Source organism: Dicentrarchus labrax, unplaced genomic scaffold (assembly GCF_905237075.1).
Source record: "Dicentrarchus labrax unplaced genomic scaffold, dlabrax2021, whole genome shotgun sequence".
In the NCBI taxonomy this organism is placed as follows: Eukaryota; Metazoa; Chordata; class Actinopteri; family Moronidae; genus Dicentrarchus; species Dicentrarchus labrax.
In genome coordinates this window covers 4,302,352-4,323,315 of record NW_026136714.1, presented here as the reverse complement: position 1 = coordinate 4,323,315, position 20,964 = coordinate 4,302,352, and the positions used below count along the sequence as shown (strand labels likewise).

At 37.6% G+C, this 20,964-nt stretch overlaps 3 protein-coding genes and 1 pseudogene across 10 annotated transcripts; 3 read left to right on the top strand and 1 right to left on the bottom strand.

The window, feature by feature from the left end:
* Positions 1 to 102: 102 nt before the first annotated feature.
* On the top strand, positions 103 to 14,465 carry LOC127375863 (polyubiquitin-B-like). Of its 7 annotated transcripts, none has more exons than XM_051422206.1 (3): positions 150 to 627; positions 841 to 1,101; positions 14,040 to 14,276. In XM_051422206.1, exons 2-3 carry the CDS (start codon positions 850 to 852, stop codon positions 14,259 to 14,261), a joined length of 474 nt encoding a protein of 157 aa, XP_051278166.1. In that variant the 5' UTR covers positions 150 to 627; positions 841 to 849; the 3' UTR covers positions 14,262 to 14,276. The 7 variants fall into 7 exon arrangements, with proteins under 7 accessions (XP_051278167.1, XP_051278164.1, XP_051278163.1 ...); XM_051422202.1 differs by lacking the exon at positions 14,040 to 14,276 and adding an exon at positions 10,766 to 11,226 and having other exon boundaries at positions 201 to 627; positions 841 to 1,182; XM_051422201.1 differs by lacking the exon at positions 14,040 to 14,276 and adding an exon at positions 7,497 to 7,957 and having other exon boundaries at positions 212 to 627; positions 841 to 1,182.
* On the top strand, positions 3,534 to 4,790 carry LOC127375862 (polyubiquitin-B-like; annotated as a pseudogene).
* Positions 6,819 to 17,059, top strand: LOC127375864 (polyubiquitin-B-like). Of its 2 annotated transcripts, none has more exons than XM_051422209.1 (2): positions 6,819 to 6,938; positions 16,266 to 17,059. In XM_051422209.1, exon 2 carries the CDS (start codon positions 16,275 to 16,277, stop codon positions 16,746 to 16,748), a length of 474 nt encoding a protein of 157 aa, XP_051278169.1. In that variant the 5' UTR covers positions 6,819 to 6,938; positions 16,266 to 16,274; the 3' UTR covers positions 16,749 to 17,059. The 2 variants fall into 2 exon arrangements, with proteins under 2 accessions (XP_051278169.1, XP_051278168.1); XM_051422208.1 differs by lacking the exon at positions 6,819 to 6,938 and adding an exon at positions 15,871 to 15,990.
* Positions 16,889 to 20,057, bottom strand: pxmp2 (peroxisomal membrane protein 2). Its single transcript, XM_051422198.1, has 5 exons — positions 19,861 to 20,057; positions 19,307 to 19,429; positions 18,981 to 19,143; positions 17,566 to 17,685; positions 16,889 to 17,448 (listed from the first exon to the last, which is right to left on the bottom strand). Exons 1-5 carry the CDS (start codon positions 19,968 to 19,970, stop codon positions 17,380 to 17,382), a joined length of 585 nt encoding a protein of 194 aa, XP_051278158.1. The 5' UTR covers positions 19,971 to 20,057; the 3' UTR covers positions 16,889 to 17,379.
* Positions 20,058 to 20,964: the final 907 nt, after the last annotated feature.

Genomic DNA, 20,964 nt, shown 5'->3' with positions numbered 1-20,964 from the left:
CGCCTGTGGTTGCATCTCATTTCAGTCTGTGTCATTTTTCTTGAAATATTGAGTGAGTTAGGACATTTTTATTTGTGATTCACACTATAATCTTCATCTTCTTTCATTTCAGTATTGTTTAACTTTCTCTCTGTTTTGTTTCCTTAGAAAACTTATATCTAAAAACAGATTGTGACGTATTTGTCTGTCACATTTCATGCTAGAACCAGTTTTGATGTAATCGTCATTAGTTATTCAGGCTGTCAAAAAGTCCCCGGTTAATCATTTAATTGTCCGTCATTCCTTCATATTTACAGCTGTTTTCCACTGCCCCACCTCTTGGATAAAACGTTGTTATTGTTGGTGAATTCTTAAACACACCTTGAGGCAGTGTTGTTGTTGTTGGTAATGAATGTGCTCGTAATAGCTGTGTCATGTCAGGAGAATAGAAACTGAAAGTTATGAAGGCAGAGAAGGAAAACGAATGTGAAGTAAAGGGGGCGGTGTTGATCAGCTGAGGCAGACTGTATATAAACTGTGGGAGCTGAAACCTCTGACACAGCTGCTCGTAACAATCATCTGTTTGATTGTCACCTTTGTCAAGACTTCAAGAAGTTTTCCTGAAGATTTTACAAACGAGATCACAAGGTAGGAATCTCTCTTTATCAACACTGCACTGTGAGACTTTACTGAAAAGAGTTTGCATGATATTTATGGTTAAAAACAAATCATATTGCAGTTATTGTGACAGATATAAGATAGTGGGAATGATCATTTTTGCATCATAATCGTCATTTTCATGTAAAAAAAACCTATTCAAATCTCTAATTTATATTTAAAATGTATTGAACTGTCTTTCAGGCCACTTTCATGATGGATATAACTATTAAAATGCTGGATGGGAGGTTCCACACCCTGACGGTGAACCCACAGGACACAGTGAGCTCTCTGAAAAGACTCATCCACGAGAAACTTGGAGTTTCCCCTCAGAGGCAGAAGCTGGTCTTTGTGAACGGCCAGACGACTCAACTCAACGACGACTCAAAGCCTCTCTGCTACTACGGTCTACAGTCTGGATCCATGGTGTCTCTGCTGGTCACCCAGCAGCCGGAGACCATCCAGGTGTTCCTCAGCAACCTACAGGGGCAGAAGAGCACCTATGATATCAGACCCAATGAGACTGTGAGGAACTTCAAGACCAAGGTCCAGCAAAGAGAGGGGGTCCCAGCAGACCAGCAGAGGCTCCTTTACCAAAGCAGACAGCTGGAGGATGGTAAAAATCTCTCAGACTACAACATCAAGGCTCTTGACACCATCAACATGACCGGGCGTCTGAGAGGAGGCTGAGGACGTTTCTGGTTCATATATCAGAGACTTCATACACTGTACATTCCTTAATTTCACAAAAATGAAGATCAAATCATCCCAAATGCCATATTTATTATTATTTATTTCTTTTTTCATTTGGAAAAAGTAAACAAAACATTCCCCTGATGTGTAATTCTGTCATAAAAACCTTTTGACTTGATGTTATTTTGTTTTTTTTACAATACAAATATGTTGTACACACAACCTGGCATGTTGTAATCTAATTTGGAAAAAAAATGATGTTTTATTTTTGTCAACTGGAAACTTTTCAATAAAATAAAAAAGTCCCAAATGTAAATGTACATGTGTCTTTTATATATCCTGCATTGTAATATTTCACCAGCTCAGAGGTGGAGTTGTTGTTGATATTATTTAAATATATAAAACAGACTTTCTCTATAATATAAATCAAGATTAATATGTGAAGAGGATTCATGTGCGTCTGTGAGACAATGAAACAACAGCACTCTGAACTGAAAATAAAAAAAAAGATGGTGTCAGCATTTTAGCAGCTTCATTTGACTGATGACAGGATGTTAATCTGAACAGACAGAAAGTTTCAGTAACTTTGCTTCATCTTCTCTTCAAACTTTAAAAAACATTATTTTGATTCTGACCTCCAATAAGTGTGCAGTTAGTGCTGATCTGCCAGGGTTTGTTCTAAGTTTGTCTTAATTTAGTTGCAGGGTTGTGTGTTGTAGTGTTGTGTGTTGCAGTGTTGTGTGTTGTAGGGTTGTGTGTTGCAGTGTTGTGTGTTGCAATGTTGTGTGTTGTAGGGTTGTAGGGAGGCTGCCTGTGTCTTTCTGGGGATTTCCTCTGTGGGGATTTTGTGTTTTGGTTACAGTTTAATTAGTGTATTCAGTAAGTGCCATTGGAGAGGCATCAATCTGATATTTTCTCCTCTGAACTCTCAACATTAGTGCAGAGTTTACTTTAGATTGTTGGTATTGTGTTGAATCAGGTTAGTTTTATTTGTCATATGTAGGTTAACATGGGGTCAATGGTGAATTGAAATGTCCTGAATGAGAAGAGCTCAACTCAGCAGTAACAGCACAAGTCATATAACAATAAAATAAGAAAATTAAAGAAAGATTAAAATAAAATGTAATGAGATGAATAAAATATTACTATAGAAATATGTACAATAAACTTAAAGGTCCAGTGTGTATTTATAAATCCTACACACTGGTCCCTTAAGTATAAATAGATTTGCTTGCACTGTATAGATATGAGCAAGTGATTATTGTGTGTCAGGTGCACAGACTATTGAATGAGTATCACTATTGTGGATACATATGAATATATGAAAGAAGACTAAAAGTAAAGTGAGAAGTGTATTCAGAAGTATTGCACATGTGTGTATCACGATATCAGACAGATATCAATGACCACAAGGAGGCAGCAGCAAAATAAAACACTTATAATCAATAAATCGGCACATGCTTTGTTTATAAGTGATGAATAAAAACACTCAAACAATCATCTATGTTTCTGTCTTTTGTTACAGGTGTTGCTGCTGATTTGTTGTGTGTCACCACAGGTTGGGTGTGGGAAGTTCTTCTTCTCGGGGTCAGTGGGAGCCAACTTGCTCTATTTCAGTTTCCTCTTTCAGTCTGTGAGCAGGAAACACGGAGAGAGAGATGGACAAATAATCTGAATGCAAAATAAAACATTAGCTAAAATCTTTACTACATAATCTGGAGACTTTTGCCTAAAGGCTTGACACTGAGATGTGTGAGTAACTCTGAACTTTACATCAGGTTTGTGATTTTTGGGACCGTTTAATCACTAATTGTTTGTTTTACCTTTAAAATGAAATGTTCATTGAAATGCTCAGTAAACTCTGAAGTTCAGTGGACACAAAAAGGCCATAAAATATATATTGAGATCTGGTTTTAAGTGATAATATAAACTAATTTAGACTTTTCATGTCTCAAAAATGTCTTTGTGAATCCAATAAACAACAATAATGCTACTACATATCTGTTAATTTGGTTACTTTTACTCTCATTATTGTTAAAACTATGTATTTGTTTTCCTTAATGATCTTTGACCTTAAATAACCTGATCAGGTAAAACTCCCAGGTGATTCATTCTCACTAACAGCTGTTTCTCCACTAATAAAACCAGATTATTTGGTTTTGTAAAGACACCTTTGGACAGCATTGGTATGAAAACATTACAAGCACTCACAGTAGCTGTGTCATGTCAGGAGAATAGAAACTGAAAGTTATGAAGGCAGAGAAGGAAAACGAATGTGAAGTAAAGGGGGCGGTGTTGATCAGCTGAGGCAGACTGTATATAAACTGTGGGGAGCTGAAACCTCTGACACATCCGCTCCTAACAATCATCTGTTCGTTTGTCACCTTTGTCGAGACTTTTCAAGAAGTATTCCTGAAGATTTTACAAACGAGATCACAAGGTAGGAATCTCTCTTTATCAACACTGCACTGTGAGACTTTACTGAAAAGAGTTTGCATGATATTTATGGTTAAAAACAAATCATATTGCAGTTATTGTGACAGATATAAGATAGTGGGAATGATCATTTTTGCATCATACTCGTCATTTTCACGTAAAAAAAAAAAAACTATTCAAATCCCTAATTTATATTTAAAAATGTACTGAACTGTCTTTCAGGCCACTTTCATGATGGATATAACCATTAAAATGCTGGATGGGAGGTTCCACAACCTGACGGTGAACCCACAGGACACAGTGAGCTCTCTGAAAAGACTCATCCACGAGAAACTTGGGAGTTTCCCCTCAGAGGCAGAAGCTGGTCTTTGTGAACGGCCAGACGACTCAACTCAACGACGACTCAAAGCCTCTCTGCTACTACGGTCTACAGTCCGGATCCCTGGTGTCTCTGCTGGTCACCCAGCAGCCAGAGACCATCCAGGTGTTCCTCAGCAACCTACAGGGGCAGAAGAGCACCTATGATATCAGACCCAATGAGACTGTGAGGAACTTCAAGACCAAGGTCCAGCAAAGAGAGGGGGTTCCGGCGGACCAGCAGAGGCTCCTTTACCAAAGCAGACAGCTGGAGGATGGTAAACTACTCTCAGACTACAACATCAAGGCTCTTGACACCATCAACATGACCGGGCGTCTAAGAGGAGGCTGAGGACGTTTCTGGTTCATATATCAGAGACTTCATACACTGTACATTCCTTAATTTCACAAAAATGAAGATCAAATCATCCCAAATGCCATATTTATTATTATTTATTTCTTTTTTCATTTGGAAAAAGTAAACAAAACATTCCCCTGATGTGTAATTCTGTCATAAAAACCTTTTGACTTGATGTTATTTTGTTTTTACAATACAAATATGTTGTACACACAACCTGGCATGTTGAAATCTAATTTGGAAAAAAAATGATGTTTTATTTTTGTCAACTGGAAACTTTTCAATAAAATAAAAAAGTCCCAAATGTAAATGTACATGTGTCTTTTATATATCCTGCATTGTAATATTTCACCAGCTCAGAGGTGGAGTTGTTGTTGATATTATTTAAATATATAAAACAGACTTTCTCTATAATATAAATCAAGATTAATATGTGAAGAGGATTCATGTGCGTCTGTAAGACAATGAAACAACAGCACTCTGAACTGAAAATGAAAAAAAGATGGTGTCAGCATTTTAGCAGCTTCATTTGACTGATGACAGGATGTTAATCTGAACAGACAGAAAGTTTCAGTAACTTTGCTTCATCTTCTCTTCAAACTTTAAAAAACATTATTTTGATTCTGACCTCCAATAAGTGTGCAGTTAGTGCTGATCTGCCAGGGTTTGTTCTAAGTTTGTCTTAATTTAGTTGCAGGGTTGTGTGTTGTAGTGTTGTGTGTTGCAGTGTTGTGTGTTGTAGGGTTGTGTGTTGCAGTGTTGTGTGTTGTAGGGTTGTGTGTTGTAGGGTTGTGTGTTGCAATGTTGTGTGTTGTAGGGTTGTAGGGAGGCTGCCTGTGTCTTTCTGGGGATTTCCTCTGTGGGGATTTTGTGTTTTGGTTACAGTTTAATTAGTGTATTCAGTAAGTGCCATTGGAGAGGCATCAATCTGATATTTTCTCCTCTGAACTCTCAACATTAGTGCAGAGTTTACTTTAGATTGTTGGTATTGTGTTGAATCAGGTTAGTTTTATTTGTCATATGTAGGTTAACATGGGGTCAATGGTGAATTGAAATGTCCTGAATGAGAAGAGCTCAACTCAGCAGTAACAGCACAAGTCATATAACAATAAAATAAGAAAATTAAAGAAAGATTAAAATAAAATGTAATGAGATGAATAAAATATTACTATAGAAATATGTACAATAAACTTAAAGGTCCAGTGTGTATTTATAAATCCTACACACTGGTCCCTTAAGTATAAATAGATTTGCTTGCACTGTATAGATATGAGCAAGTGATTATTGTGTGTCAGGTGCACAGACTATTGAATGAGTATCACTATTGTGGATACATATGAATATATGAAAGAAGACTAAAAGTAAAGTGAGAAGTGTATTCAGAAGTATTGCACATGTGTGTATCACGATATCAGACAGATATCAATGAGCACAAGGTGGCAGCAGCAAAATAAAACACTTATAATCAATAAATCGGCACATGCTTTGTTTATAAGTGATGAATAAAAACACTCAAACAATCATCTATGTTTCTGTCTTTTGTTACAGGTGTTGCTGCTGATTTGTTGTGTGTCACCACAGGTTGGGTGTGGGAAGTTCTTCTTCTCGGGGTCAGTGGGAGCCAACTTGCTCTATTTCAGTTTCCTCTTTCAGTCTGTGAGCAGGAAACACGGAGAGAGATGGACAAATAATCTGAATGCAAAATAAAACATTAGCTAAAATCTTTACTACATAATCTGGAGACTTTTCCTAAAGGCTTGACACTGAGATGTGTGAGTAACTCTGAACTTTACATCAGGTTTGTGATTTTTGGGACCGTTTAATCACTAATTGTTTGTTTTACCTTTAAAATGAAATGTTCATTGAAATGCTCAGTAAACTCTGAAGTTCAGTGGACACAAAAAGGCCATAAAATATATATTGAGATCTGGTTTTAAGTGATAATATAAACTAATTTAGACTTTTCATGTCTCAAAAATGTCTTTGTGAATCCAATAAACAACAATAATGCTACTACATATCTGTTAATTTGGTTACTTTTACTCTCATTATTGTTAAAACTATGTATTGTTTTCCTTAATGATCTTTGACCTTAAATAACCTGATCAGGTAAAACTCCCAGGTGATTCATTCTCACTAACAGCTGTTTCTCCACTAATAAAACCAGATTATTTGGTTTTGTAAAGACACCTTTGGACAGCATTGGTATGAAAACATTACAAGCACTCACAGTAGCTGTGTCATGTCAGGAGAATGGAAACAGAAAGTTACGAAGGCAGGGAAGGAAAAGGAATGTGAAGTAAAGGGGGCGGTGTTGATCAGCTGAGGCAGACTGTATATAAACTGTGGGAGCTGAAACCTCTGGCACATCCGCTCCTAGCAATCATCTGTTCGTTTGCCACCTTTGTCGAGACTTTTCAAGAAGTTTTCCTTAAGATTTTACAAACGAGATCACAAGGTAGGAATCTCTCTTTATCAACACTGCACTGTGAGACTTTACTGAAAAGAGTTTTCATGATATTTATGGTTAAAAACAAATCATATTGCGGTTATTTTGACAGATATAAGATAGTGAGAATGATCATTTTTGCATCATACTCGTCATTTTCACATTAAAAAAAAACCTATTCAAATCCCTAATTTATATTTAAAATGTATTGAACTGTCTGGTCAGGCCACTTTCATGATGGATATAACCATTAAAATGCTGGATGGGAGGTTCCACACCCTGACGGTGAACCCACAGGACACAGTGAGCTCTCTGAAAAGACTCATCCACGAGAAACTTGGAGTTTCCCCTCAGAGGCAGAAGCTGGTCTTTGTGAACGGCCAGACGACTCAACTCAACGACGACTCAAAGCCTCTCTGCTATTACGGTCTACAGTCTGGATCCATGGTGTCTCTGTTGGTTACCCAGCAGCCGGAGACCATCCAGGTGTTCCTCAGCAACCTACAGGGTAAGAAGAGCACCTATGATGTCAGACCCAATGAGACTGTGAGGAACTTCAAGACCAAGGTCCAGCAAAGAGAGGGGGTTCCGGCGGACCAGCAGAGGCTCCTTTACCAAAGCAGACAGCTGGAGGATGGTAAACTACTCTCAGACTACAACATCGAGGCTCTTGACACCATCAACATGACCGGGCGTCTGAGAGGAGGCTGAGGACGTTTCTGGTTCATATATCAGAGACTTCATACACTGTACATTCCTTAATTTCACAAAAATTAAAATGAAATCCTCCCAAATGTCATATTTATTATTATTTATTTGTATTTTCATTTGGAAAAAGTAAAGAAAACATTCCCCTGATGTGTAATTTTGTCATAAAAACCTTTTGACTTGATGTTATTTTGTTTTTACAATACAAATATTTTGTACACACAACCTGGCATGTTGTAATCTCATTTGGAAAAAAAATTATGTTTTATTTTTGTCAACTGGAAACTTTACAAAAAAATAAAAAAAGTCCCAAATGTAAATGTACATGTGTCTTTTATATATCCTGCATTGTAATATTTCACCAGCTCAGAGGTGGAGTTGTTATTGATATTATTTAAATATATAAAACAGACTTTCTCTATAATATAAATCAAGATTAATACATCTTACAATGGTCTGTCAATGTATTATAAACTACATTTATTATATTCTGTTATTACAAACAGTGATAGGAGCATTTTATAATGGCATAACCTGGTTGTTGGTTTTTTAGGAGACAGAAGAGCTTCTGTATGTGAGCATTATTGTCAGATGTTTAACAGGTAGCATATACAGACAGTAAACAGCCTAAAACCTCTGTGAAGAGGATTCATGTGCGTCTGTAAGACAATGAAACAACAGCACTCTTTGAAGGCGGTGTCAGAGAGGAGGACGCTGTCCAAGATTCATACCATCTTGGACAATGTCTCCCACCCACTCCACAGTGAAAACTCTGAGTCCATCAGTCTTTAAACTGGTGCTGTTAAAGTGCAATAAGTCAATTAAGGTGCAATTCACTTGATTATTATGTTATTCTTTGTAATTAACTCTAACTGCAACACCACAATCTATAAAACGTATTACTATTTATTTAATTTCTTTCAGTAATACTGTGGAATATGTTTACATTTACTTTGTATAGAGGCTCTAATTATCTTCTTATATTTCCATTTCCATTTTTACTTTTTACTTATATGTATATACTTACAAATACATTCATATTCTAGATATTGTGTTATAAGTATTATTTCTATTCTTTAACATTGTGTGAGTAGAACATCTCTAACAAACAAATTTCCCATGGGGGATCAATAAAGTATTTCTGATTCTGATTCTGTATTCAAATAGTTGCAATTTCCAGCTTCCCGCTCATAGACAGACGGGGGAAACTGAAATAGTTCAAGTTGGCTCCCACTGTCCCCAAAAAGGAACTTCCCACACCCACCCTGTGGTGACTAGACAAACAACAATTAACAGCTGTTGTTAACAACAAATAGATGCCAGTAAATCTTACACACTGGTCCTTTAAGTATAAATAAATTTGCTATACACTGTATAGATATGAGCAAGTGATTATTGTGTGTCAGGTGCACAGACTATTGAATGAGTATCACTATTGTGGATACATATGAATATATGAAAGAAGACTAAAAGTAAAGTGAGAAGTGTATTCAGAAGTATTGCACATGTGTGTATCACGATATCAGACAGATATCAATGAGCACAAGGTGGCAGCAGCAAAATAAAACACTTATAATCAATACATCAGCACATGCTTTGTTTATAAGTGATGAATAAAAACACTCAAACAATCATCTATGTGTCTGTCTTTTGTTACAGGTGTTGCTGATTATTTGTTGTGTGTCACCACAGGGTGGGTGTGGGAAGTTCTTCTTCTCGGGGTCAGTGGGAGCCAACTTGCTCTATTTCAGTTTCCTCTTTCAGTCTGTGAGCAGGAAACACTGAGAGAGAGATGGACAAATAATCTGAATGCAAAATGAAACATTTGCTAAAATCTTTAACGCATAACCTGGAGACTGTTGCCGAAAGGCCCGACACTGAGATGTGTGAGTAACTCTGAACTTTACATCAGGTTTGTTATTTTTGGGACCGTTTAATCACTAATTGTTTGTTTTACCTTTAAAATGAAATGTTCATTGAAATGCTCAGTAAACTCTGAAGTTCAGTGGACACAAAAAGGCCATAAAATATATATTGAGATCTGGTTTTAAGTGATAATATAAACTAATTTAGACTTTTCATGTGTCAAAAATGTCTTTGTGAATCAAATAAATTACAATAATGCTACTACATATCCGTTAATTTCGTTACTTTTACTCTCATTATTGTTAAAACTATGTATTTGTTTTCCTTAATGATCTTTGACCTTACATAATCTGGTCAGGTAAAACTCCCAGGTGATTCATTCTCACTAACAGCTGTTTCTCCACTAATAAAACCAGATTATTTGGTTGTGTAAAGACACCTTTGGACAGCATTGGTATGAAAACATTACAAGCGCTCACAGTAGCTGTGTCATGTCAGGAGAATGGAAACCGAAGGTTATGAAGGCAGAAAAGGAAAAGGAATGTGAAGTAAAGGGGGCGGTGTTGATCAGCTGAGGCAGACTGTATATAAACTGTGGGAGCTGAAACCTCTGACACATCCGCTCCTAACAATCATCTGTTCGTTTGTCACCTTTGTTGAGACATTTCAAGAAGTTTTCCTGAAGATTTTACAAACGAGATCACAAGGTAGGAATCTCTCTTTATCAACACTGCACTGTGAGACTTTACTGAAAAGAGTTTGCATGATATTTATGGTTAAAAACAAATCATATTGCGGTTATTTTGACAGATATAAGATAGTGGGAATGGTCATTTTTGCATCATAATCGTCATTTTCACGTAAAAAAACCTATTCAAATCTCTAATTTATATTTAAAATGTATTGAACTGTCTGGTCAGGCCACTTTCATGATGGATATAACCATTAAAATGCTGGATGGGAGGTTCCACACCCTGACGGTGAACCCACAGGACACAGTGAGCTCTCTGAAAAGACTCATCCACGAGAAACTTGGAGTTTCCCCTCAGAGACAGAAGCTGGTCTTTGTGAACTGCCAGACGACTCAACTCAACGACGACTCAAAGCCTCTCTGCTACTACGGTCTACAGTCTGGATCCATGGTGTCTCTGCTGGTTACCCAGCAGCCGGAGACCATCCAGGTGTTCCTCAGCAACCTACAGGGGCAGAAGAGCACCTATGATGTCAGACCCAATGAGACTGTGAGGAACTTCAAGACCAAGGTCCAGCAAAGAGAGGGGGTTCCGGCGGACCAGCAGAGGCTCCTTTACCAAAGCAGACAGCTGGAGGATGATAAAAATCTCTCAGACTACAACATCAAGGCTCTTGACACCATCAACATGACCGGGCGTCTGAGAGGAGGCTGAGGACGTTTCTGCATCATATATCAGAGACTTCATACACTGTACATTCCTTAATTTCACAAAAATTAAAATGAAATCCTCCCAAATGTCATATTTATTATTATTTATTTGTATTTTCATTTGGAAAAAGTAAACAAAACATTCCCCTGATGTGTAATTCTGTCATAAAAACCTTTTGACTTGATGTTATTTTGTTTTTACAATACAAATATGTTGTACACACAACCTGGCATGTTGTAATCTCATTTGGAAAAAAAATGATGTTTTATTTTTGTCAACTGGAAACTTTTCAATAAAATAAAAAAAGTCCCAAATGTAAATGTACATGTGTCTTTTATATATCCTGCATTGTAATATTTCACCAGCTCAGAGGTGGAGTTGTTATTGATATTATTTAAATATATAAAACAGACTTTCTCTATAATATAAATCAAGATTAATACATCTTACAATGCTCTGTCAATGTATTATAAACTACATTTATTATATTCTGTTATTACCAACAGTGATAGGAGCATTTTATAATGGCGTAACCTGGTTGTTGGTTTATTAGGAGACAGAAGAGCTTCTGTGTGTGAGCATTATTGTCAGATGTTTAACAGGTAGCATATACAGACAGTAAACAGCCTAAAACCTCTGTGAAGAGGATTCATGTGCGTCTGTAAGACAATGAAACAACAGCACTCTGAACTGAAAAGGAAAAAAAGATGGTGTCAGCATTTTAGCAGCTTCATTTGACTGATGACAGGATGTTAATCTGAACAGACACAAAGTTTCAGTAACTTTGCTTCATCTTCTCTTCAAACTTTAAAAAACACTAAAGCAACAACGAATGTGCATTTTGATTCTGACCTCCCATAAGTGTGCAGTTAGTGTTAATTGTGTGTTGTAGGTTTGTGTGTTGTAGGTTTGTGTGTTGCAGGGTTGTGTGTTAGAGGGTTGTGTGTTGCAGGGTTGTATGTTCCAGTGTTGTGTGTTGCAGGGTTGTGTGTTAGAGGGTGGTGTGTTGTAGGGTTGTGGGTTACAGGGTTGTGTGTTACAGTGTTGTGTGTTGTAGGGTTGCGTCTTGTAGGGTTGTGTGTTGCAGTGTTGTGTGTTGTAGGGTTGTGTGTTGCAGTGTTGTGTGTTGTAGGGTTGTAGGGAGGCTGCCTGTGTCTTTCTGGGGATTTCCTCTGTGGGGATTTTGTGTTTTGGTTACAGTTTAATCAATATTATTCAATATATTCAGTAAGTGCCATTAGAGAGGCATCGATCTGATGTTTTCTCCTCTGAACTCTCAACATTAGTGCAGAGTTTACTTTAGATTGTTGGTATTGTGTTGAATCAGTTTAATTTTATTTGTCATAAGTAGGTTAAGACAGGGTCAAGGGTGCATTGAAATGTACTGAACAAAGTCATATAACAATTAAATAAGAAAATTTTACAAAAGATAAAAAAATAAAACATCATGTGAAAATAAGAATCGTTGTGTTTTTGTTAGAATGAGCCTTTTATATCAACAGAGGCAGCCAGTCCTCTTCTATGCAGTCCACCATCTTTCTACAGTAGCACAGAATGGACAAACCAAAACCTGACTCCAGATAGGGACTGTAGCATTGTTCATGAGTTTTGTGGCCACTGTCCTTCACACACAAAGGCTCTAAAGCCATCTCTATTTCCTGAGGAGTCTGAGGTCCTTCAACATCTGCAGGACCATGCGGAGGATGTGAATCAATACTCAATAAACTGATCCACAAGGCCAGTGACGTTGTGGGAGTGGAGCTGGACTCTCTGACGGCGGTGTCAGAGAGGAGGATGCTGTCCAAGATTCATGCCATCTTGGACAATGTCTCCCACCGACTCTACAGAGAAAACTCTAAGTCCATCAGTCATTCAACTGCTGTTAAAGTGTACTCTGTTAACTCAGTTAACTCTGAAGCTCATTGGACACTCCTTCAGGCAAAAAGCCATAAAATACATGTTGACATCTTGTTTTAAGTGATAATATAAACTAATTTAGACTTTTCATGTGTCAGAAATTGCTTCATGAATCCAATAAATAACAATTAGGCTACTACACAATATAGATCTGTTAATTTGGTCACTTTTACACTCATTATTGTAAATATGTATTTGTTTTCTTTAAAGACAGTCTTGATCTTTGACCTTATATAAGCTGATCAGGTAAAACTCCTCTGTGATTCATTCTCACTAACAGCTGTTTCTCCACTAATAAAACCGGATTATTCGGTGGTGTAAACACACCATTGGACCGTATTGGTATGAAAACATTACAAGCGCTCACAGTAGCTGTGTCATGTCAGGACAATAGAAACTTAAATGTGAAGTAAAGGGGGCGGTGTTGATCAGCTGAGGCAGACTGTATATAAACTGTGGGGAGCTGAAACCTCTGATACAGCTGCTCCTAACAATCGTCTGTTCATTACCTTTGTCGAGACTTTTCAAGAAGTTTTCCTGAAGATTTTACAAACAAGATCACAAGGTAGGAATCTCTCTTTATCAACACTGCACTGTGAGACTTTACCGAAAAGAGTCTGCATGATATTTATGGCTAAAAAACAAATCATATTGCGGTTATTTTGACAGATATAAGATAGTGGGAATGATCATTTTTGCATCATAATCGTAATTTTCACGTAAAAAAAAAAAAAAACCCCTATTCAAATCATGATTATTGGACATTTTTGGGGGGTTGAACCGAATAAACATGTTTTCTTAAATTTGGAGAACAAGATTTGTAGTTTACCTTTATATCTGTATAACCTTATATTTGGATATTGCAATTGAGCATATTGTACTTTGGATAATATTTTGATTACTCGTGCAGCCCTAATTTACACTTATATTTAAAATGTATTGAACTGTCTTTCAGGCCACTTTCATGATGGATATAACCATTAAAATGCTGGATGGGACTTCCCACACCCTGACGGTGAACCCAAAGGACACAGTGAGCTCTCTGAAAAGACTCATCCACGACAAATTTTTAGTTTCCCCTCAGAGGCAGAAGCTGGTCTTTGTGAACGGCCAGACTACTCAACTCAACGACGACTCAAAGCCTCTCTGCTACTACGGTCTACAGTCTGGATCCATGGTGTCTCTGCTGGTCACCCAGCAGCCGGAGACCATCCAGGTGTTCGTCAGAAACGAAAAGGGGAAGCTGAGCACCTATGATATCAGACCCGACGAGACTGTGAACGATTTCAAGGCCAAGGTCGAGAAAAGAGAGGGGGTCCAGGTGAGCCAGCAGAGGCTCCTTCACCAAAGCAGAGAGATGACTGGTGGGAGACTTTCAGACTACAACGTCGAACATCAGAGCACCATCGACATGCTGCTGCGTCTGAGAGGAGGCTGAGCACCCTCCTGCTTCATATTTAATAATATAAATATAATTAATACACTCTACATTCCTTAATTTATTATGATTGAAGATCAAATAGCCTCACATGCTGTCATTTTGTATTTATTAGTCTTTTAATTTGAAATTCCAATACATTCCTGGATAATTGTGTCATATCTACGGCCAGACGACTCAACTCAACGACGACTCAAAGCCTCTCTGCTACTACGGTCTACAGTCTGGATCCATGGTGTCTCTGCTGGTCACCCAGCAGCCGGAGACCATCCAGGTGTTCCTCAGCAACCTACAGGGGACGAAGAGCACCTATGATGTCAGACCCAACGAGACTGTGAGGAACTTCAAGACCAAGGTCCAGCTGCAGCAGGAGCAATCCACAATAGTGCAAGTTGACTAAAAAAACTAAAAACTTTGTGGTTACCCACAACAAACAACAATTAAAAGCTGTTGTTAACAACAAATAGATGCCAGTAAATCTTACACACTGGTCCTTTAAGTATAAATAAATTTGCTATACACTGTATAGATATGAGCAAGTGATTATTGTGTGTCAGGTGCACAGACTATTGAATGAGTATCACTATTGTGGATACATATGAATATATGAAAGAAGACTAAAAGTAAAGTGAGAAGTGTATTCAGAAGTATTGCACATGTGTGTATCACGATATCAGACAGATATCAATGAGCACAAGGTGGCAGCAGCAAAATAAAACACTTATAATCAATACATCAGCACATGCTTTGTTTATAAGTGATGAATAAAAACACTCAAACAATCATCTATGTGTCTGTCTTTTGTTACAGGTGTTGCTGATTATTTGTTGTGTGTCACCACAGGGTGGGTGTGGGAAGTTCTTCTTCTCAGGGTCAGTGGGAGCCAACTTGCTCTATTTCAGTTTCCTTTCAGTCTGTGAGCAGGAAACACTGAGAGAGAGATGGACAAATAATCTGAATGCAAAATAAAACATTTGCTAAAATCTTTAAAGCATAATCTGGAGACTGTTGCCGAAAGGCCCAACACTGAGATGTGTAGTAACTCTGAACTTTACATCAGGTTTGTTATTTTTGGGACCCTTTAATCACTAATTGTTTGTTTTACCTTTAAAATGAAATGTTAATTGAAATTCTCAGTAAACTCTGAAGCTCAGTGGACACAAAAAGGCCATAAAATATACATTGAGATCTGGTTTTAAGTGATAATATAAACTAATTTAGACTTTTCATGTCTTAAAAATGTCTTTGTGAATCCAATAAATAACAATGATGCTACTACTTATATGTTTATTGGGTCACTTTTCCTCTCATTATTGCTAAAACTATTTATTTGTTTTCCTTAAAGACAGTCTTGAGCTTTGACCTTAAATAACCTGATCAGGTAAAACTCCCAGGTGATTCATTCTGACTAACAGCTGTTTCTCCACTAATAAAACCAGATTATTTGGTTGTGTAAAGACACCTTTGGACAGCATTGGTATGAAAACATTACAAGCGCTCACAGTAGCTGCGTCATGTCAGGAGAATGGAAACCGAAAGTTATGAAGGCAGAGAAGGAAAACGAATGTGAAGTAAAGGGGGCGGTGTTGATCAGCTGAGGCAGACTGTATATAAACTGTGGGAGCTGAAACCTCTGGCACATCCGCTCCTACAATCATCTGTTAGATTGTCACCTTTGTCGAGACTTTTCAAGAAGTTTTCCTGAAGATTTTACAAACGTGATCACAAGGTAAGAATCTCTCTTTATCAACACTGCACTGTGAGACTTTACTGAAAAGAGTTTGCATGATATTTATGGTTAAAAACAAATCATATTGCGGTTATTTTGACAGATATGAGATAGTGGGAATTATCATTTTTGCATCATAATCGTCATTTTCACGTAAAAAACCCTATTCAAATCATGTTTATTGGACATTCTTTGGGGGGGTTGAACCGAATAAACATGTTTTCTTACATCTGCACTCTACACTTATATTTAAAATGTATTGAACTGTCTTTCAGGCCACTTTCATGATGGATATAACCATTAAAATGCTGGATGGGAGGTTCCACACCCTGACGGTGAATCCACAGGACACAGTGAGCTCTCTGAAAAGACTCATCCACGAGAAACTTGGAGTTTCCCCTCAGAGGCAGAAGCTGGTCTTTGTGAACGGCCAGACGACTCAACTCAACGACGACTCAAAGCCTCTCTGCTACTACGGTCTACAGTCCGGATCCCTGGTGTCTCTGCTGGTCACCCAGCAGCCAGAGACCATCCAGGTGTTCGTCAGAAACGAGAAGGGGAAGCTGAGCACCTATGACATCAGACCCGACGAGACTGTGAACGACTTTAAGACCAAGGTCGAGAAAAGAGAGGGGGTCCCGGTGAGCCAGCAGAGGCTCCTTCACCAAAGCAGAGAGATGACCGGTGGGAGACTTTCAGACTACAACGTCGAACATCAGAGCACCATCGACATGCTGCTGCGCCTGAGAGGAGGCTGAGCACCCACCAAGCTCATATATCAGATAATTAATCAATGAAATGTACATTCCTTAATTTAATACGATGAAGATCAAATAACCTCAAATGCTTTATTTTTGTATTTATTAGTCTTTTAGTTTAAAATAATCCAACACATTCCTTTATAATCTTACAACTTTTATTTTGGTTTAATATTTAATTTTGGCAAATACAAATGTTACACATATAGACAACATGGTGTGTTAAAAAATTTATTTTCACAAATATATGTTTTTAATTTTGTTATTTGGGTAATTAAAAAAAATAATAAAGAAACTATTTAAAGTGTGAATTTGCATTGTGTCTTCACATTTCCTGTTCTGTAATATTACATCAGCCACAGATGTGGAGCTGTATACCCTGCACACACCACAAGTAACAAGGCACTTTAAATCATTCAATAGTATAAATCAAGATTACATCTTACAGTGCTTCGGTAAAAAAAACATGTATTATGTTGTCATTACAAACGCAGTATCATAGCAGCATGTTATAATGGCTTAAACTCAGTGTACAGGTTTGTTAGGCTACTGTGTGTGAGAATTATCGTCCCGATCAGGAGCAGGTGTACAGCAGTGCGGTAAACAGCTTAAAAAGCCACAGCAGGAAGATTCATTTCCTCACAGATGCAAGGTAGGCGTACCAGAACAGGGCAATCATGTTGGCAAACAGCACGCGGAACTGAAACCAAAAAAACAACAACAACAACAGAGAGTACAGGAAAGGGTGAATAAACATGAGAGGTGTCAGTGTCTGAGTCAGCGTTGCATTGTGACAGGATGTCGGTGAAATACTCACCTGAACAGGCACAAAGTTGATATTGACAAACTGGAAGGGAGTCCAAACTTTCCAGTTCATCTTTAAAGCAGTCCAGTAACTTCCTCTCATCTTCTTTTCAAAATCTCCCCACCCTTTCCCCTGTAAATAGATTGGAATTACCACATATTCCCCTTTCCTTTGCTCTTCTTCTTTCTATATAAAACACACTTTATGACGCGTTTAATATTGCATACAATACAAGAAGACAGTGAATTAATTACTATAATAAATATCCAGGTTGAAGCGTTGCACTAGTGGCAGTAAATCCTTTAAAGGGTCCAATTTCCTCAAAAACTAGTCATGGTGAGCACTACTAAACCTGTCAAGTACACAAATTATAACAAACATGGCGTTTAAAAGACAAGCAACTGTAGGATCCTGCGTTATTTGAGCTTCACCCATTAAAATGGGCTCATATTCAGGAAATCTCGGCCTCTGCTGCAGCAATTTCGACCGTTCTTGTCTTTTAATTACTTTTCCAGTGTTAGATGTAGCGTGTTATATAAGTAGTGGGTTTTTTTCAACCTTTTTCCCCCTTTGGAACATCTTTTCTATCACTGAGTAAACCGACGACCCCTAAGTATGTGACATATTTTATGTATTGCAAATTATATTTAATGCATAACAGTAACAGTACAGAACAACTGATATTAACTATACAATTAACACAAATAGAGAACACAATAACTAATTTTGAGCAGATTATTTCCTGTGATCATCAGAGATTAGTTTTCCTGCTATGTGATAACTTTTTATATAATTCTCTGTCTTAATATGTTTATTTTTTAACAACTTCAGTGTTTTTTTCTCCCACTATTACTCTGGTGTTACTGTAATTGCACTACTTGTGGCGGTAGGTACTAATGTAATGAATTATGTTTTTAAATTAAATAACGTAATTATTACATTACAATTTATGATTTAAATGGGTTTGTTACTTGTTATGTTTGTCATACCGGAAAAAAGTGGAGAACTATGTCGATGATTTTATGATTTACGATCTAATGTCACTCGACCAAAGTCCGGTCATCAAACAATTATTTATTAACTATTGAATGAAAGCTCAGTTAATGCTGACATACATAATGTTAATGCTGATCTTGTCATCTTACAGGTAGGAACGCTACTCGTTGCTGCTCTCTGGTGGTCAGGAGGATTCACAACTAGACAAAATTGTCCCACAGCAACATTAAAATAATATATCTGACAGCTGTGTGCATTAATAAGAGAATTGAAGCATTAAAAAAGTTACTTTACCTAACAACTAATTACTTTTATATGCAGTGATTGGTTATGTAACTATTTTACACTGGTCTTTTCTATCTTCACGACCCTGCAATAAATCAAATGGCATAATGAGGTGATCAGGAGGGAGCGTTTCTGAGGTGACTCACTTCCAGGATGGTCATAACAAAGTAGAAAAGGAGCAGAAAGCCGGGGGCAAAAAAAAGCCGATCCAGTAGCAGACGTTTGATTATACAGTACGGGTCTGTGGTGGGCATCCACACTTCCATCAGCTGGTAAAAGTAGTGGCTGACCGGTCCTGTAATAAACAACCTGCAATACACAACAAAGCACAATAACTACAAATATAGGGTTAGGGTTAGGGTTAGATGCACAGATTTGAACAGGGAACACAATGTTCTCCCTTTTTTGTTGTTGTAGATGAACCATGAAAAAAGCACGTCCACCCTCCGTTTGTTTTGGTATAAAGTCTCACCCGTAAATGGCATAGCGTGCAGCTCCAGTGGTGTCGATCTCACTGACCAGGGCTCCACTTTTGGCCTTTTTTCTCACCTCCAAAATCTGAGACAGAAGATTTCCTAAAGCTGAGAGGATGCCACTGAAAACATCAAAGACACACACACACACACACACACACACACACACACACACACACACACACACACAAAGACAACTCTATCAATATGCAACAGGTACATGCATAATAACATACCCTGATTATCTCAAAATCAGTGTCATGAACTTGTCAGGGGAGGTTTTCCTGGCAGATGCTGATTGGCTGAAGCCACAGTGCTGACACAAAAGGGCAGTCTGTGGTCAGTGCAAACAAAAGACACTTTAAAGTCAACAATCACATAAAGAACTGCAAACGAACTGATACCACAATGCAGCAAACAGTAAATTAACTCAGTGCTTTTAGTTAAAAGTCTCGTATTTTCCTGTCAGACTGAGGAGAAAGTGGACAACAGCAGCAGCAGGATGCAGAATGAAGTCCAACAGTGAGTGAGTTTAACGAATACAGCCACTGACCTCGTTACGGATTTAGTGAGGATGGGGTATTTCTTCAGCAGGACCAGATACTGCTGCAGCAAACGGAACTGAATGGACGCATCCCGGACGGGCAGGCTCTGCACAGGCATCGTGAGTCGTTTAACGGCACCAACATCACCCACAAACAACGGACTGGGGCGAAGTTGAAGAGCAGCCCCGCCGGAGACTTCCGCTGCACGTCGGCGCGTCAGTGGTGGAGCCACGCCTTTACGTCATCATATTATTAATTTATTTTTATATTATTTGTTTATTTTTAACTGAACGTTTTTTTTTTTTAACTGTAATATTTCATAAAGCACAAAAAATAATAAAAATAGTAATATAGGAGATAAAATACACAAGGCTGTTTAGTTTTTTTATAACATTATAACCGTAAGAGGAAATTATTGTGCAGAGTGGGCAAAGAAATAAACATACACATTAAAAACAACATGACATATAAGATAAGATAAAATGAGGAGAAGATAAGATAATCCTTTATTATATATTTATTATAATGGGGGAAATCAGTTTGTTACAGCAGCAGGGGGATAGCACAAAGAACAAACATCAGGGAAATAAATAAAATAAAAGTAATATACATAAATAAGAGTATAAAACTAAATTAAAATAAAGAAAGGTCCCTTTAGGTCAGGGAGCTCAAACTGCTGGGTTTGGGGGCCATTTCCGGCCCCAAATCCTCCTTCCGACCGGTGACCTGAATTATAATCCGTCCTGCAAGATTATTATATATTTTCTAGTTGTTTCTTTACAATTTAAACTAAAATAAAACATAATTCTATTTTTATTTTTATTGGCGCAAAATGATAGCAAAGGTCAAAGGTGCCAGCAAATGCATGCAAACAACAATATATGATTTAAAATGATGATACTGTTGTTGTATGATCTCAGCAATGGTCATATTATTTATCCTTGAGTATAATTTAAAGCATCGTTCAACGCTGCTACTTTCCAAACTGGCAACAAGCCTAAAATAATGTATTTCTTTAATTAAAGCAGTAACACGAATCTTTTAAGTGAATTTGACCAAATGTAAATGTACATTTATCTACTTGTTTTAATGTTTCACAGCTTTTTTTAAAG

Excerpts from the sequence above, each read along its gene's own strand:
- LOC127375863 (XM_051422204.1), top strand. The coding sequence starts at position 10,433 with ATGATGGATATAACCATTAAAATGCTGGATGGGAGGTTCCACACCCTG.
- LOC127375864 (XM_051422209.1), top strand. The coding sequence starts at position 16,275 with ATGATGGATATAACCATTAAAATGCTGGATGGGAGGTTCCACACCCTG.
- pxmp2 (XM_051422198.1), bottom strand. The coding sequence starts at position 19,970 with ATGCCTGTGCAGAGCCTGCCCGTCCGGGATGCGTCCATTCAGTTCCGT. Across the intron at positions 19,430-19,860 it reads CTCACTAAATCCGTAACGAG|TGGCATCCTCTCAGCTTTAG; the intron begins GTCAGTGGCTGT and ends TGATGTTTTCAG. Across the intron at positions 17,449-17,565 it reads TCAACTTTGTGCCTGTTCAG|TTCCGCGTGCTGTTTGCCAA; the intron begins GTGAGTATTTCA and ends TTTTGGTTTCAG.